The sequence below is a fragment of the Pleuronectes platessa genome, chromosome 23 (assembly GCF_947347685.1).
Source record: "Pleuronectes platessa chromosome 23, fPlePla1.1, whole genome shotgun sequence".
Taxonomy (NCBI): domain Eukaryota; kingdom Metazoa; phylum Chordata; class Actinopteri; order Pleuronectiformes; family Pleuronectidae; genus Pleuronectes; species Pleuronectes platessa.
Genome location: NC_070648.1, coordinates 9,143,977 through 9,159,938, shown reverse-complemented (window position 1 = coordinate 9,159,938; position 15,962 = coordinate 9,143,977). Strand labels below are relative to the sequence as shown.

The following is a 15,962-nucleotide window of genomic DNA, read 5'->3' as shown; positions in this document are numbered from 1 at the left end:
CGGCCTCCCATCCATCCCAGAACTGCCGATGTGTTATTAAATGCATCGATTTGAGGCGTGGGGACTAACCGAGACTGAATTTGAAATCCCACCCTTATATACATTTGATTGCAGTTAGAGTCCCTCTTTGCTTATTGCTGTTTTTAATATCCCACCGAGGAGGGAGAAGTCATCAGTAACAGTTCTCAATGTTCCCCTTTTACAGAGAGAGAGAGAGAGAGAGAGAGAGAGAGAGAGAGAGAGAGAGAGAGAGAGACGAAAAACTTGTACATAAAGGGGTAGTGGGGGACCGGACCAATGAGGAGAGGGGAGTGAGGGATGGGGCAAGAATAAACAGAGAAGTTACTGAGCAGCAGCCATTCACCTATTCAGGGTGAGCGACTCTTTGCAAAGTGACCCAGCTCACATGGCCCCACCACCACCCAGCCTCATTCCCTCTCCTCAGTTTCTCCCTATAGGCCTGTAGGAGTGATGACAGTAAATAAAAACAACTTTGTTATTATAAATTTCACGGTTGTGACATATTGTTTAAAGCCTTAACAATGTTTTATATGTCATACTGAAGAGGGATGGAAATAAGCATTTTTCTCAGTGTGACATTTAATGCATTATGTAAACTGCTATATTGAAGTGTAATAACATATACTGAGTAAAATCTAATAATATCATCAATACATGTTGTTACATGTACATGTTACATGTTGATTATATGTTTTTGGAAAGTTTCTGGTCTTTTTAAAGCAGAGTTTCTCTTTCTTTTTTCTGCCAAGGACCCCGTCAAGTCAAAAAATATTCTGGGGACCCCTCATACATGAATTTTGTAATAATTATTAACAATTCTAGGAGGTTATGTGAAGAACTACTCAAGAAAAGTGTCTTACAAAGATATTATAAAAGGGTTAGAAACATTTCCCCACCATTTCAACACAGAATACTTATAAACCAGTGATCATTTGAATGGATACAAAGGGAAACCTGGACTTGCCTCTCAGCTGACTTCGTTATTTACATATCAGGTCAGCTACTGATCATTATTTTATCACTGGGTGTTTCTTGAATCATAATCACGATAATCTTCATCTTTAATCATAGAATATCTTTGAGTTAATAGGTGCACGCTGTGCTACTGGATCCTGAGAGCTTAAAGGTCACTTGGATGATAAACATTGCCTCCCGACCAGCACGCTCTCTGACATTTGTGCGCCCTTTTCAAGATTGACAATGGAAATAGGATTGAGAGTCTGTTATGCAGAGAGTGGGGGGGCCCCATAAAAATTCTTCTAGCCAGGACGAACGGGGCCTAGCTACATGATGAAACACTTTGGCACGCCGTGTTTGTCCCACTTGGCAGGTCTGGGAGGACTGGCTCATGCATCTGAATGAAGTGTGTTATAAACGAGCAGAGTGTGGTAATAATAACAACCACACACACTCTTGAAGAGACTGTCTGAGGACGAGTGGGAGCAGCACGAAGCAAAGACGAATTCTAGGTCATATGAAACGATCAGGAAATCCCAATCCTACTGCCAGTAAGACCATATGTATTCAGAATCTTTGACCGGCTACTTATTTTTTTGTCCATGCCATAATCTGGCGAGTTTGAATGCGTCCTCTGAGGAATGTCATTGACTCAGACTTATCTGGATCCGATAAGGCAACAAGCAAGGGTTGAGAAACAATCACATATTTGCGTACCTGTGTTGAGGGCCTCTATGTGTGTGTGTCTGTGTGTGTGCGACTGAACTTCTGTCCTTAGATCACTTCATGTAAAGGTACACAGGAGAACAAGTTCCCACAAATAGAGACAACAATAAGATATATAATGGCTACATTACTATCACATCACATTCATAACAAGGTTTTAGGATATGTTTCGGATTTTTACAGGTTTGGATCAGTGTTCAAATGAGTTGCTAATGAATTCTCTTAATGTGATGTCCTCACGAGGTCTGGGTGTATTATGTGAATCCTCAGATCAAATCACAGTATACTATTGTCCACTCTACAAAGCAGCACGACAAAGAACCATTTCAAGAGCCTGTAATCAAACCCTGTTCTTTCCAGCTCTTTCCTGAACAAAGAGGGTTGTTTCTTTCTCCCTGTCCAACACATGCACTTTCCCCTCCCAGGGTTCCTCTCTTCTTTTTCCTCAGTAAGACGTTTAACCATTTATAAAAGGCATCATAAACTTTTTTTAAAGTCAAACAAAGACTACACTGATCAACCTATCCTTCCCAAATGACCTTCAGAGGTATTATTTCCAAACCCTTCCTTAAAAACATGAAACTTGATATTAACCGAGGAGGTGTTGAAGACCGGTTTCTCTGGTAGTTATAGCACTTTAGGTAATTGTGGTTTTACAGGGTAATTCTATCTATTCATCATATTAACATTAATGATATCACAGTTCCATACAATACACCATACAGTAGCCCTGACTATACAAAGTAAACACCTTGTAAATTATTATTATTATTTCTTTACTCTGATTGTTCTGGATCTTACATTGTTTGTTTTAAAGCACTTAGTTAGTTGTATTGAAAAGTGCTGTTGAAATAAAGTTATTATTATTATTATTATGATTATTCTTATTATATATACAAGTGTAAAAAAAGAAGTTAGTCATTTATAACTTAAATTACTTCCTAATAACTGCACCATTCGTCAAAGTGTAGTGGGAGGAGTTTTGGCCCGAGCTCTTTAAATGGTGCCGCTCCCCGCGTGCTGCAGTGTCCTCTTCTGTGATTGGTTGAAAGCAGAGGTGGGGGGGTGTGCCCGATTGCGTCATATCAGAGCGAGAAAGAGAGGGATGGAGGCTTATGAAGAGGGGGAGAGACAGAGAGAGAGAGAGAGAGAGAGAGAGATTAACAGTGAGTAGGAGGCAGGCGCAGTAGCAGACTGCTATATCCGCCAGACGGAGACGGACGGTGCCAGATGCTAGCTACGTTAGCCACCGTTAGCAACTAGCTTCAGACTCGTAGCCCGTTTGCTACATATGAGCAAGAGAGAGAGAGAGAGAGTGTGCGTGTGAGTGCGTGAGTGACAGCGCGCGCGCGTGCGTGTGTGTGTCGACGCTTTTAGCGCGCGCCTGGCCGTCCCGAAGTCACCCCTGTGTGTGTGTGCGTGCAAAAGTGTGTGTGTAGACCCAAGGATCTCCCTCTTCCTCTCTGCAGCGTGTCTGGCACTGTGTGTGTCAGTGTCAGTGAGTGAGTGTGTGTGAGGTTAGCAGGAAAAGTAGCACTCACGCGCGCACCCATATAAACACAGCGTGACAGTCGACTGTTGACACTCGGCGTCCGGTTACTTGACAGCGGATTCACATCCCTGACCGACACCGGCACAATGTGAGTACTGATGGACAACTTGTGTGTGTGTGTGTCTGTTTTACCTGAAGTGAACCCATTCCCTCCCCCCCCAAGTGTGTGTTTGGCTGCTTGTGTTACTGTCAACGTGGTAACACAACTGCCTTTAGCTGCTGCACGGAGACACGTGCGACCAGAGCCCCACTCTGTGCATGATGAAACCTCGTCTCAAAGTTTCCCGACTTCACCGGCCGCTCCTCTCGCCAACTCCCTTCACGACCGGCTCCTCATGGCTGAAACATGGAAACTTGAACCTGTGGAGGGCAGCACTCTCTAGGACTCCAGGGGTCAAAGGGGTTGTGACAGGGTTGCACGAGGTTTCTCCCGACAGCGTGTGGTGTGGTCTCATAGCAAGAAGGTTCGATTTCCCACCCGGGTCTGTCAGTGTGGAGTTTGCATGTTCTCCCCATTGGCATGTTCCTGTGGGTTCTCCCTGGCTACACCAACTTCCTCCCAGAGTCAAATGTCACGCAGATTGTGGTTGGGTAGATTTTGTGACGATTGTTTGTACTTGTGTAGCTGCTTTCAGACGTGCGATGAACTCCAGGCTAATCTCCTGACATCTTCTGAGAAGACCACGTGAGAATGCAACTGGAGATACTAGATTTAGGTGATGAGAGGTGACGCGGTGTTGGTGTGTAGCCGTGATCACGTCTGAGTGGAGGATCTCCTCCTGTCAGAGGCAAACTCTGGGGAGAGTCTGGACCCAATTGTGACGACTTCCTCTGGAGTTCGTGGCGACGTATCCAGGATGTACCCCCCCCCCTTTGCTTCACACCCCTGTGACCTTTAATGATTCATTGTATAGATGTTTTATTATGAATTGGCCCCGAAAGAAAGCATGCATCACCCGCAGTGCAATACCTCCGCCGAGATCGATGAGTCATCCCCTGGGAAATCTGCGAAATGTTAGGAAATAGAGTTTCTCTCAACGTTAAAGAACGTGAAAGAATTCCCTGAGCCGCACCAACATTTTACCCATAATGCATCATCCACCAGGTTACGTAGAAACACGTTCAGTTTTTCGTGTTATCTTGCTCAAAGACCAACAAACACACGGGCAGGGGTGAAAACATAACCTCCGTGGCAGAGAGGTCACCCACTGTGATGTTAAACCTCAAACAATTGATGGTGGGTTAAAGTTGAATGTTGGAATAGATGCCTGCTCTCACAGGTAAACTTGTAAAGACTTTTAAATTTGGTCTCCGTGGTAATGACCCTGATCTCACTCTGGGGCTTGTTCAGCTGATCTGGAAGCAGTAGGAGGCAGTGCCCCAGGGAGCTGGTTTCCCCTGGTGGGCAGTGAATGTCTGTGTACAGGCTCCAACTTGTCGGTTGCCTAACACGTTTGTTTGTTTGCTTGCGAGCTGCACATCAAATGAGCTGTTTGCACGAGCTGATTCTTTCTATCTTTTTTCTCACAGCGTCCCTGTGTTGCAGAAATGTTGCCTCTGCTCTTTCACCTTTGACCCGGTCGATGTGTATCTGATGTGTACATTTTCTGGTGCGGTGTGTTTATCCTCAAAAGCAACCTTCAGTCGGTCCACGCAGAGCGGCTGTCCCATCCCAGAGCGGAGGGACGTCCAGTTGGAGCTGTGCACAGATTATACAAGGGACCGTTATTTCCACAAGTCATGAGAACTTAGTTAAAAGTTAGAAGCAGAACTTAGTAGTTAATCTGTTTTCAGGGCTGTGATCAGAAATATGCAGACAGTAAAAGACCCTCATCTACTTTTTGTGTCAGACCTCTGAGACACAGCTGCAGTGGCCTCGAGTTTTTAATGGACATTCACCTTGATGATTTTATTGTTCACGATAGAGACACATTAATTATCGTGTCATGACAGTGATGAGGAGGTTTTGCTGCTCTCTTTTTTCCATTATGTAAATCACAAAAAAAGTCTTACCTGGAAAGTCACGATGAAATCACTGAAGGTCGCAAGTTTCTCCAAAAGACACTTTGAGGAGTTTCAGGAGAAGAAGTTGAACAGACAGCAGCTAGTTGAGCTGGTGTGAATGCAGCAGTGCAGTCAGATGAAAATAAGCACGCTGCAATATATCATTACAACCCATCTGAACTCTCAGTGTTATACCTGCTGCTTAAACAGAATGTAGCTTGTCACTGCGCTGCACTTTAAGGACCAGTGTGCAGGGATCTCAGGGATCTATTGGCAGACCTGCTCAGACCTGGTTTTAGTTAGTTTAACTATACACAGGTGGCAATTGTCCATTGTGTGTGTGTGTGTGTGTGTGTGGGGGGGAAAGGCTGAGTGATTCAATGTGCATTGCAATCAAACAAGATTTTACTCACTTGAAGAAAGTAGAAAATCAATATCTGCAGTGTTAATGTTGTGTTGGTGGCCTCAAATAAATCAATGTCCTATGGGAAACACAGAGAAATAGAAGAATAGCCCTGGTCTATTGTGAAGGTGTAGCGGATGCAGAGGACGTCAGAGAGAGGGCGGTCCTTCATATGTGGCCCACAATGCATTTGTGTTCATACAGCGAAGGGAATGGGCCCCCTCTTCTCCCAGTCCACCTCCGAATCGGATCCTAAATGCCTCCTCATCTCGGCTGCGTTCACACTGATCACTCAGAGAACAGATGTTAGTACCAGGTCTATGGGCGTCTTTAAGTTTTCATCACTTTATTATAAACTGGAACGAGGAATCATTGTGTGTGTGTTTGCTTAGTGTGAGCCTTTCATAAGCTGCATAGGGGGGGTGTCCTGTTTCATGCAGCTCACCAGGCTCCAGAGAGGACAGTTAGCATCTTTATGTCACCTGAAGGCCACCGTAGTTCTCCTCCGCGCTTCAGTAACAGTAAATCTATTGGCACCCTTAAATTATAGTATTCTTCAGAGCTGTAAAAAATGTGAAAGAAGGTCTAGGAAAGCAAGGGCACCTTAACAATCTATTAAGAATCGTGTAGAAATCTGGTGTTTTTCCAACATATTGTGTATCATACAAGGTCGGCCTGTAGCGGTGGGAGGCTGCAGCGGCTTGTTGAGACAGCTGTTCAGGGCCCGAGTGACAGTGAAAGACAGAGATGCTGCACGTTCAATCCTGTCCATTCATCACATATATACATCTGTAGTATTACCTTTACTGAAGCTGCTATGTTGAATTGATCATCAGCGTGGGATCATTTGAATTTAAGGCTAGTGTTGAATTGTCTGAAGTCAGGATTATTTCTTGAGAAAGTCTAGGAAGCTCATACAACATTGATGTCCTGCTTAAAGGTTGCAGTCCAGGCTATTTTTAAAGGGTAAGAGTGTTCCTTGTTTTTGAAGAGTTTCCCTGCTGCTTCAGGATTCAAACCATGCATTTCCTTTTCATGCTCAATATTCCAACATCAATGCCACCTCTACTAGATTTAAGTCCAGCCATCATTTTTTTTGTCTACAGTAAATTACCCGTAGACGATCCCCCTCAAAAAATCCACAAAACAAGCAGCCTTGGTGCTGCAACTATCTTTTAAACCATGTTTTCACATAAACATTATTTTGTCACAGAGGCTTTGCTTTACATGTAAACTGGGCTCCGGCTGCAGGGATTTCACGCTGTTTTAACCCAAAGAATCGGAGGAGAAATCTGCTCAGACCAGATTATCTGGTAATGTGAGGGGTTACAAAGAATTTGAACTCCTTGAAAGAATAGTTGGGGCGACAGTGCCAATTATCAAAGATCTTTTAATATTTAGGATTCAAGAAGAAGTTCAGAGAAGAATATCTGTGAGGATTCGCCTCCATTTCAAAATTGCTCATGTTTTTTAAGAAGATCATATAATGTTCTGAGTATCAGACTCACCATCAGGGCTTCTACCTGACTGGAGAGTCTCTCATGTGTGCGGATAGGGAAGTGTGTGTATTTTCCCCATGATCTGGCAATTGGGGCAAAGTTGATGCTCGTAATGTGTGTTTGTGTGTCACGTTATCACTGTGTGTCAGTGTGTGCGTTAGTGTGTGTGTATCAAAACAGAGCAGAACTTTGATCCTCAACAAGTTAATGAATGAACCTGAAATCACCTCTGGTCTCTTTGAGCCAGACAACAAACAAGATGTTCTCAGCCGCATATGACCTTTCAATTCTGCACGGAGCAGTTACTGATGGAGGTTTGACGTGATGCAGAGTGTGTTATCAGACAGATGTGCGCCGGAGGGGAGACCTCTGGTTATTGAAGAACTTTGCGTTACACTTAAACTAACTGAGAAAACACTACAACCTTTAAGCTTAATCTGTCAACTCAACTGTGTGTTTATGTTTCATGTATCAATGAGTGGAATGCAGGAGGTTTTGAGCCTCCAGATTGAATCTTGTGGAGGAGGAGTTGCAGTTTTCCCAGTGAATACAGTGACATAACTCTAAGATAAAATTAGATATGAGTATTCCACAGTGTCTTGTGAAACTTAAGTTAATAACAGAGTAAATATGCTTGTTGTAGACGAAACCGTTTTTTACCACAAACAATAAGAAAACATGAAAACTCAAAGGTCACATTTCTGTGTGACCTTTTAGAAAAGGCTGGTTAAAGTGAAACTTGGCCAAATGGGACTCGCTCCAATAAATGAAAAACAAACACTGTGGCAGTATCCTCTCATTTCATTGATTTTAGGTAATAAAAGTCAGACTGTTGCCACAGGCAGCCTGAGCTCAGACTCAACGACAATAAAAAGGTTGAAGTGACACTCAAAAGTTTTACACACTAAAAATTAGCCCTGACCCTGATAACCCTGACAAAATTGGTATCACTATAAGGTCAAAATAGCTCTATTTTCACCAGTTATATGTGAAGGTGCAGTCTCTCTCAGGATGCACACTTCCAGTGTCGTAACCTTTGGAGTAAGTTGTCACCTAAAAACGAGGGCCCACACACAAAATCCTTATTTCCTCTTTTCCCTCTTTCTGTCACATCCTGACACAGAACATTTTTTTATCTCTGTTGTGTTCACCGGAGCCAGAATAGATGACAAACCGGCAACATGACAGTGCTGTGCCAAGAACAGAAATGATCCCAAAATGACACATCTGCCTCTTCAATGTGTCCAATGTTTGACATTCCTATTATACCACGACTTATCCCGGAGTTTGCTTCATTGCCTTTGGGCATTGTGAGTCACACAACTGGGGAAGTGCTTGCTGTTGTGCATTTTATTGTTGGCTCCATCCGTGGGGAGGAAGAGGGGTATAAAGGTATTGGAGGATGACAAAGCAGGAGAACCTGAGGATAGAAGTTGGAGATGAGGGATCAGAGGAGAACAACCGGAAAATTCACAGATCACATTTGTTTTTTCTCTTATCTCAGTCAGGCTCCATTTTTAAACACTGCATTGTTATTCTTACTTTGCGTCTGACCTTGAGTAATGTCCTTCTGTCAGAAAATAGAGCAAAGCATTAATATAAAGGATTACACTGCTGTGCTATATAAATAGGAGAAATAGGCCTTTTCAGTACTTATTTCCTCTAGTGTTTTATTTCTTTTCAGTGTTAGTGAAGTTAGTTTGTGTTTCCCTTCCAGTCATATGAGTTACAACATCGCTGTCCAGGATACTTTGCATATTTTAATGGCTGTATGCTTTGGGTTTGTGAGTGGTATTTCAGTCAAACCAATGATAATTCTGAGTTATAACGCAGAATATGGATGTAACATCACGACTGTTCTCTTTCATCTCTCAAGTTTCTCCCTCTATGAGTCACAGTGTCTGGTAGATTTTCAGTTTTTGAGACATCAAAGAGCATTTGGGATTAAATTAGCCAACATCAGGCTGCTGACTGGATCTCAGTGCATCGCATGGTCTTGTGACCATTTATTTTTTGTCATGTTTGTACCAAACATCAGATTTTAAGTATTTGATCGAGAAACTATTCGTTTTGGAGATAATACTGTGACTTTTGGTTTTGTTATGTGTTTTTTTTAAGGAGACATATTATTCTTCCGCTCATTGGCCTGCTATCCCACTTTGTGATTGGTCAACGACTTTGAGCGTGTGTCGGAAATATCGACCTCCCCTCTCACTGGCTTTGTTTGGGGGCGTGCTGGACTAGCTATCAGGTGTGCATTATTCAAATATGTGGCATCGTGATGTCATGTGACATGAAAACCCATTATTCAGAATGATTGATTGCATGGTGTCACGTTAGATGATTTACAACTCATGCAGTTTGACCTCTAGAGGAAAGACAAATAATAAAACATATGATTTTATATTTCTGACTTGACTGTTATTACTGAGGAGAAATTACCGGTAACACGTCTGTCTTAAGCCCAAATGCTAATACTGGAAATATGTTTTAAGCACAGACCAAATCCCCTGACTCCCCTGAAGTATTTGGAAGCAAGGCACTGATTACCTTTTAGACCAGTTTCGCCTGTCTGTATCATTTCTCCCATCTCCACCTGATCTGCTGTCGCCACCCTGTCGTGTTCAGGCCTGGAGAAGCTGTATCTGTTTCATACTGTGACGCTGTTTCCTTTGTGTCGACAGAGTGTACAGTTTCAGCCTGAGCTCACAGACGCAGTACTCGGATGGTCTCAAGTCATTCATCGTCTTAAATGCATCAGTTCTTGACTCAATCCTCCATAGTTAATTCTTCATGCATTTGATCCTTCACCAGCTGATCGGTCACACATGGTCATATACTGTATAAAGCATCTGTCAAGATGTAATTGCTTTATGCTATGTTATCCGTGGGATCAAGTCTCTCAGCTGTCTGTCTACTTTCTTTCCACATATTCACCCTTTTAATAGAGGTATTGTAAATACCTAGCAGACACATATAGAGTGGGCATTGCAAGATTGATCAATTTAGTATGGGCTTTATGTATTTCAGTTATTGATGGAGACTATGCACTTTACCTGGGTTCTGAATCGGGGGTCTGTAGTAGCTCTACATTTGACATCAACCAACGATGATCGGTTTACCAGAGCTGAGGAGAAGCGTAACTGTATTTATAGAAACGGAGACGGAGCCGGCTACAGGAGGAAGCAGCAGAGCCCATGGTGGAAAATCAAGGAAAGTTTGGGATTCTCCAGATATGGTCATTCAGAGGAGTTCACCTGTAGGCATGCATCACAACTACAAACAGCAGTGTTTGTGTTATTACTCTCGCTGCCAGAAGGGGGAGACAAACGTTCCACAACTGCAGGTTTAAGACTCTTTACTCGTTGGACTCTTTGGCCTTGGTCGTGTTATGTTTGTTTTGGTATGTGCCAGACTCATTTACCACATAACTCTTTTGAAAGTCTCTTGATTCTATTCGTGCAAAGCACTGTTGGATCCTCATAACACCACAACAGCCTTTGGCATAAAATCGGTTAAGCCTTACACACTGGTCTCCGTTGAAGTGCAAAGCACGGTAGGTTTTGAAGTGTAATCTAAGAGGATAGTGAGGGGAGCTGAGAAGGTCAACGGAGTCTCTGCCCTCTTTTTCAACTGCTGCCATCAGGCAAACGTTACAGGAGCATCAAAACAAGAACCACCAGACTACTAAACAGCTTCCTCCTTTCTGCACTAAGTTTACACTTTGTCAGTACAACCCCTTTATATTTAACTACTTCAACATTTTAGTTTACCAGACATTTAAATTTCCCATGCTCTTTTAAGATGGACATTTTAAACTTGATCTTAACAATAGATGGGACTCAGGGACAATGTGTCTCTTTTGTTATTTATTTCTTTGATTTCCTTTAGTTTCTTTATCTTATGTAGGTCTCTCAGGGAAACACTGTTTAATTCTGCCTGCACTACTGTTGCATGTCAGGTAAAATTACAATCAAGTCTTTTGAAATAAAAAAATCAGGGATTCCTCTATAGTGCCTCCTCTTGGTCATATTTGTGCCCATTGGCTGCACTGCTCTTGTTTGGCCTCCCCGTGGCAGCAGAGCACCGTCTGTGCAGTGTGTCCGTGTGGAGAGAGAAGAAGCAGTGAGCTCCTATCAAACAGCCTCCATCACTTTCCACACAGTGAATGAGCCACTCGCCATCGACTGGAGCAGGTAGCTGCTGATTGTGCTGCACCGTCATGAAGTCTGTGTCGCTCTGTGTAACGTGGCACTCACTTTGGGGTTGTGCGGTAGTGAGGCCTTTCTGTTTTCAGTCGTGTGAGTGTAGGGGTGTGTTGCTTGTCAGTGCAGTTGTCAAGTCATAGAGCTACTGCTAGTTGGGGCTTCATGTTTTGTGTGTGTGTGTGTGTTCAATGGGATTAATCTGATAGCTCTTTCGTTTGAGGGTAGTGAAAGAACACAACTGACAGTGTCACTCTAGCTGCCGTCCCTGTGGACACAACGGATTTGGACATGAGACGAATGTCAGCTAAATTCTTGTGGGACGAGTTGGGAAAGTTTGAATTGTGTATTTAATTTTTTGGGGGGGGGAGTAAGAACAGATCGAAAACTAGTGAAAACTGCTAGAGCCTCCATTTTCTTGTTGTCATGTGGAAACTGCTCCTCACACACCTGAAGGTGGTGCATGTGCTCAGACACACCTGCAGCTGATTGAACACAGGTCCTCAGCAGCTGATTGGCTAATCCACGAAATGCTGCCTTCATGGAACAGGTTTAGAGTCTGACTTTTCAGAATCATCTTTTTCCTGCCCCCGCTTCACATCGATAGTTTTATTCACATTGTTAAAAACACTCTTTATACTAGAGAAAGAGTGCCTCATCAACATATATGCACATAGGTAAGTAGAGCAGCAGAGGGTTAAACCATAGTTTTTGTAAATGTAACAAATATTTAATACCAATACTCATGTGGTGTTACCTTATATTTGTCTATCAAACAATCAAACTTTAATGTATAGCCCATATTCTCAAATCACAATTTGTCTCTCAGATGCGACATCTCCTGTCTTTAACCGTCAACAAGAGTAAGGACAAAAAAAAAAAGAACTAGAAGGGGGAAAAAATGCAGCGTCTAACTGAGAACATCAACAAAATTACAATATTTACAACATTGATTAGAAGAAACAGATTTTAACATAACGTGTCAATGTTTAAAAACTATTTATACATTAGAAAAAGCCTGAAAGAGCTAGAGGCAGCAGCATGAAAATTGAAATGGAGGAGTTATTGCCAGTAGAATATGTTAATTTGTCATGTTGTAAATATCCACCATCAGCAATCTGTAACCACTTATTCAAGTAATATAAATATGGTTTGAATACACATTTCTAACTCTGTGGTCTTGTTTAACTATTTAAGACCATTTAATTCTATTAATTTTGATATCTGATACTTTATATCATCCAGTGATAAGCTTTTGTGTGCTTATGGATTTTTGCTACCATATTATTTTCAGTATTATCCATTAGATCAGTGACCTCCAGATGGCGATGTTTGTTCTGTCTCTAATGCTCCCACCCGTCCTATAAGAGAGTCAACAAAGACCAGATGGAATCCGTCAATCCACAAACAAAATGACAGACGCCAGGGCCCACGGGCAGTAAATCATTCATACGCAATAAAACTTTCTCTTCCACTGTGCTGGAATCGTTCGGGATTCCTTCTAAATATCATGGAAAGGCCAATTAAAAACCTTCTCAGAGAAAATACCATGCGCTTGAACGGCACCCACAACCCTCGGCAATAACTTTAATACGGGCTGACGCTTCAGTAGATCTAATCTTTCTAAACACGGCTCACACTTCTTGTTTAATCACTTTAAAGCATTGTCATCGTTATCATTTTCCTCCAAGCATCTTTTTTTCTCACCTTTCACCAACTGAATTCATCAAATGTTTGTGACTAGAGATTGTAAGAAAGTGTGAGCAGCAGAGTTTTATGGATAAGCGCCGATGTAAATAGTTATTCTGTTGAACATAATTTACATTGCTGCTCAGAAGGTCACATTTCTTGAGAAGTCATTCTGACTTTGTTTTGTTTGTTTGCTTTGAAGTGGGAATGTGTATAAAACATGGAGGCTGTAAACAACATGTTGTATTTATGTGATTAGAGCTTTTAAATAACACCTTGACACCTCTTTCCTATGTTTGCATGTTAACGCAGAGGAAACAAAAAGGATCAAGTGTGACAGATGCATATAAATGATTTCAATGGGGTTGTTATTCATAAAATCTTTATTGGCTATAAAGCGGTCCTCTGTGCTTAGGAGAGATGAATGAAGTTTGCAAGTGAAAAAAACAGCATTTGACAAGTTAAGATTAAAAGCTTCTATTCAAAGTTGATTGTAAAACCTTTTGAATTGGTTTAGAAGGGATGATGCCGACTTTCACAGTTGTTGCTCCGACATGAATTTTCCAATTCGAGAATGATTCTTTCTTACTTTCTTTATTATTATGACACCAAGTGACCAGACTATTTGTTAGAATAGATAATCTCTGGGGTATCATCTCATAAACAGCATCTGTTGACCTTTTCGTTTGTGTTTTGTGTGAGCCTGTAAAAATGTCCTGTATCCGTGTGTTTCCATCTTCAACCCTCTTGTTGTCGTGTCAAGTTTCCAACGACACTGTGTTTGCTAAGCTTCTTTTCCTCTTTCACACAGGATGTTGTTAAGATACGCTGCGGTCCAAGGCGGCCTCAGCCTGTTGGCCGTGAGGCGCGCGTGTCATCTCTCCCGCTTTTCCCACTCGGCCCCGCAGAAAATCGAGTATCGACCAATCAAGAAGGTCATGGTGGCCAATAGAGGTAAGACCCCACCCCACCTCTTATCTACGTGCTAACACAAGTAATTCAACACTGAAGAGGACAATTCAGGTCGTCCTATAAAATTCTATTCAGTTTAATGCCGTTCCATGTATAATGTAAGAATATAGTTACGACATTTAGAATCTTCCCGAGGCAAAAGACCAGAGTCTTCATTTTTAATGGTCACATAGTAATATTAAGTGCACATTGTATATAGGTGGCTGTATTAGCTGGTGGTGTTTGCTTAAACCCCAAATCAGTGAATTTCTTTACATAATGAAAACGAAGGTGGAACTGCTCCCACAGGCCTCGAGGTAACAGCAGTATATATTAAACTGTTGTGGAATTTTGTGCACGACTAATATCACAGAGGTATTTGTTTGAATATAATCGAGTTACGAAAGCTAAATTAAAATCTGCACGGACGGCTCTACATTCTCCTGGAACCTAAATGAAACATGTTTTATGTAGTGTAACATTTGTTTGTCCACAAACCACCAGTCGGAAAAAAAGAATTAACTCGTTCCTTTCTAAGCTGCTATAGAAACAACCATAAGTGGAATAGAATCATAATTAAAGCTCAGAGTTTTTTAAACACATAACAGTCACCAGTGTGGTTGTTATACACAGCGTAAACATCACTGATATGCTCTGGTAATACAAACAAGCACCCAGCCCCCTCTTGTTAATGCTCATACTGTCCAGAGAGGCAATCAGCATGCAATTAGAGGGACTCTGTCAGGTGACGTTCAGGGTTTGAGTGACAAATAAATGCGCTTGTGCATTTTACTCTAATTGCATATCAGAGCTTTCCATTACATTCATTCCTATGGACGTATTTGAAAAACTCGACTGAGTTCTGCGTTTCATTATTTCATATTGATTGATGCGTCGTGGGTTTCCAGTTTTATTCCACTTGTGGGCATATGTGGTCCTCCTGCTGAACAATATGCATTCGCTCTGAAAATGCATGCATGTGTTCACGTCTACTCTCCTATAGATTCTTCAATCCATTCGATTGCAAGATATTGTGCTGTGTGCTGCAGAGACACACACACACACACACCGATACACACACACCGATACACACACAGCAGGGCTTTCCGTCAATCTCTCTCCTTCTTGTCGGTGTGGTACGATATCAACACACTGGAGTGCAGCAGACTGTGTCCAGCTTGTGTGGGCGTACTCATTCATATATGTATGTGATAAGAGACTGGATCATTGTATCAGTGCAGATTGCACTTACCAAGCACATGTCCTCTCTCTGATTGCTTCTCTGCTTTTGAACTAATAATCTCTTTAATACTCCCTCTCCTTCCTTTTCCTTACTGCTCTATTCTTCCTCTCATACCTCCTCTGCATCTCCTCTTCTCTCTCCCTTTCCAGTTGTCAGATGTGATTTTCCTCCAGGCCACTAGCTGTCTTCTTTTTACCTCCTGTTTCTTGGCTCCTCTTTGCTTTCTCCTCCTCCACTCCTATTCTTGTGTCCTCTGCACTCATTTATCACTTTGTTAAACTTACTTTCCCGCCATTCTATCAAACCTCCACATTTCTCCTCTTTTCAGTGTCCCCCTTCCTCCTTTTGTATTGTTCCTTCTCAGACTTTGTGTTTTCCCTGACGTTTACACTCTCTAGATTTCTCCCCTTTACAATAACATTTCAACCGCCTGACTTTTTGCACCCACTCGTCTTCCCCTTTCATCCTTTTTGTGTTCCTGCTCTTCTTCCTCCATAATTCACTTTCTTCAAATGTTGGAGCACTGTCCTCCCCTTCAAGCAAGAACAACACATCTTACTAGTTTCCAGTAACTAGAGTTGTTTCTTCCCCTCAGACTTTGCTGCTTGAAAAACAAGTATCTGGCCCTAGTGACAGCAAGATAAAACGAAGCCAGTGTTTTGCTTGTCTAAAACTGAGATGTCACACTCTGTGCTCTTAAACTCTAGAGAAA

The 15,962-nt window shown here is 42.2% G+C and overlaps 1 protein-coding gene across 1 annotated transcript in view; it reads left to right on the top strand.

Moving 5' to 3' along the window:
• The first annotated feature begins 2,807 nt into the window (after positions 1-2,807).
• The window catches only part of pcxb (pyruvate carboxylase b), a 268,140-nt gene continuing 254,985 nt past the window's right edge, over positions 2,808-15,962 (top strand). The window contains exons 1-2 of the mRNA XM_053416586.1: positions 2,808-3,344; positions 13,868-14,010. Coding sequence (XP_053272561.1) covers positions 3,343-3,344; positions 13,868-14,010 — 145 coding nt within the window. The 5' untranslated portion in view covers positions 2,808-3,342. The remainder of the gene's footprint in view (positions 3,345-13,867; positions 14,011-15,962) is intronic.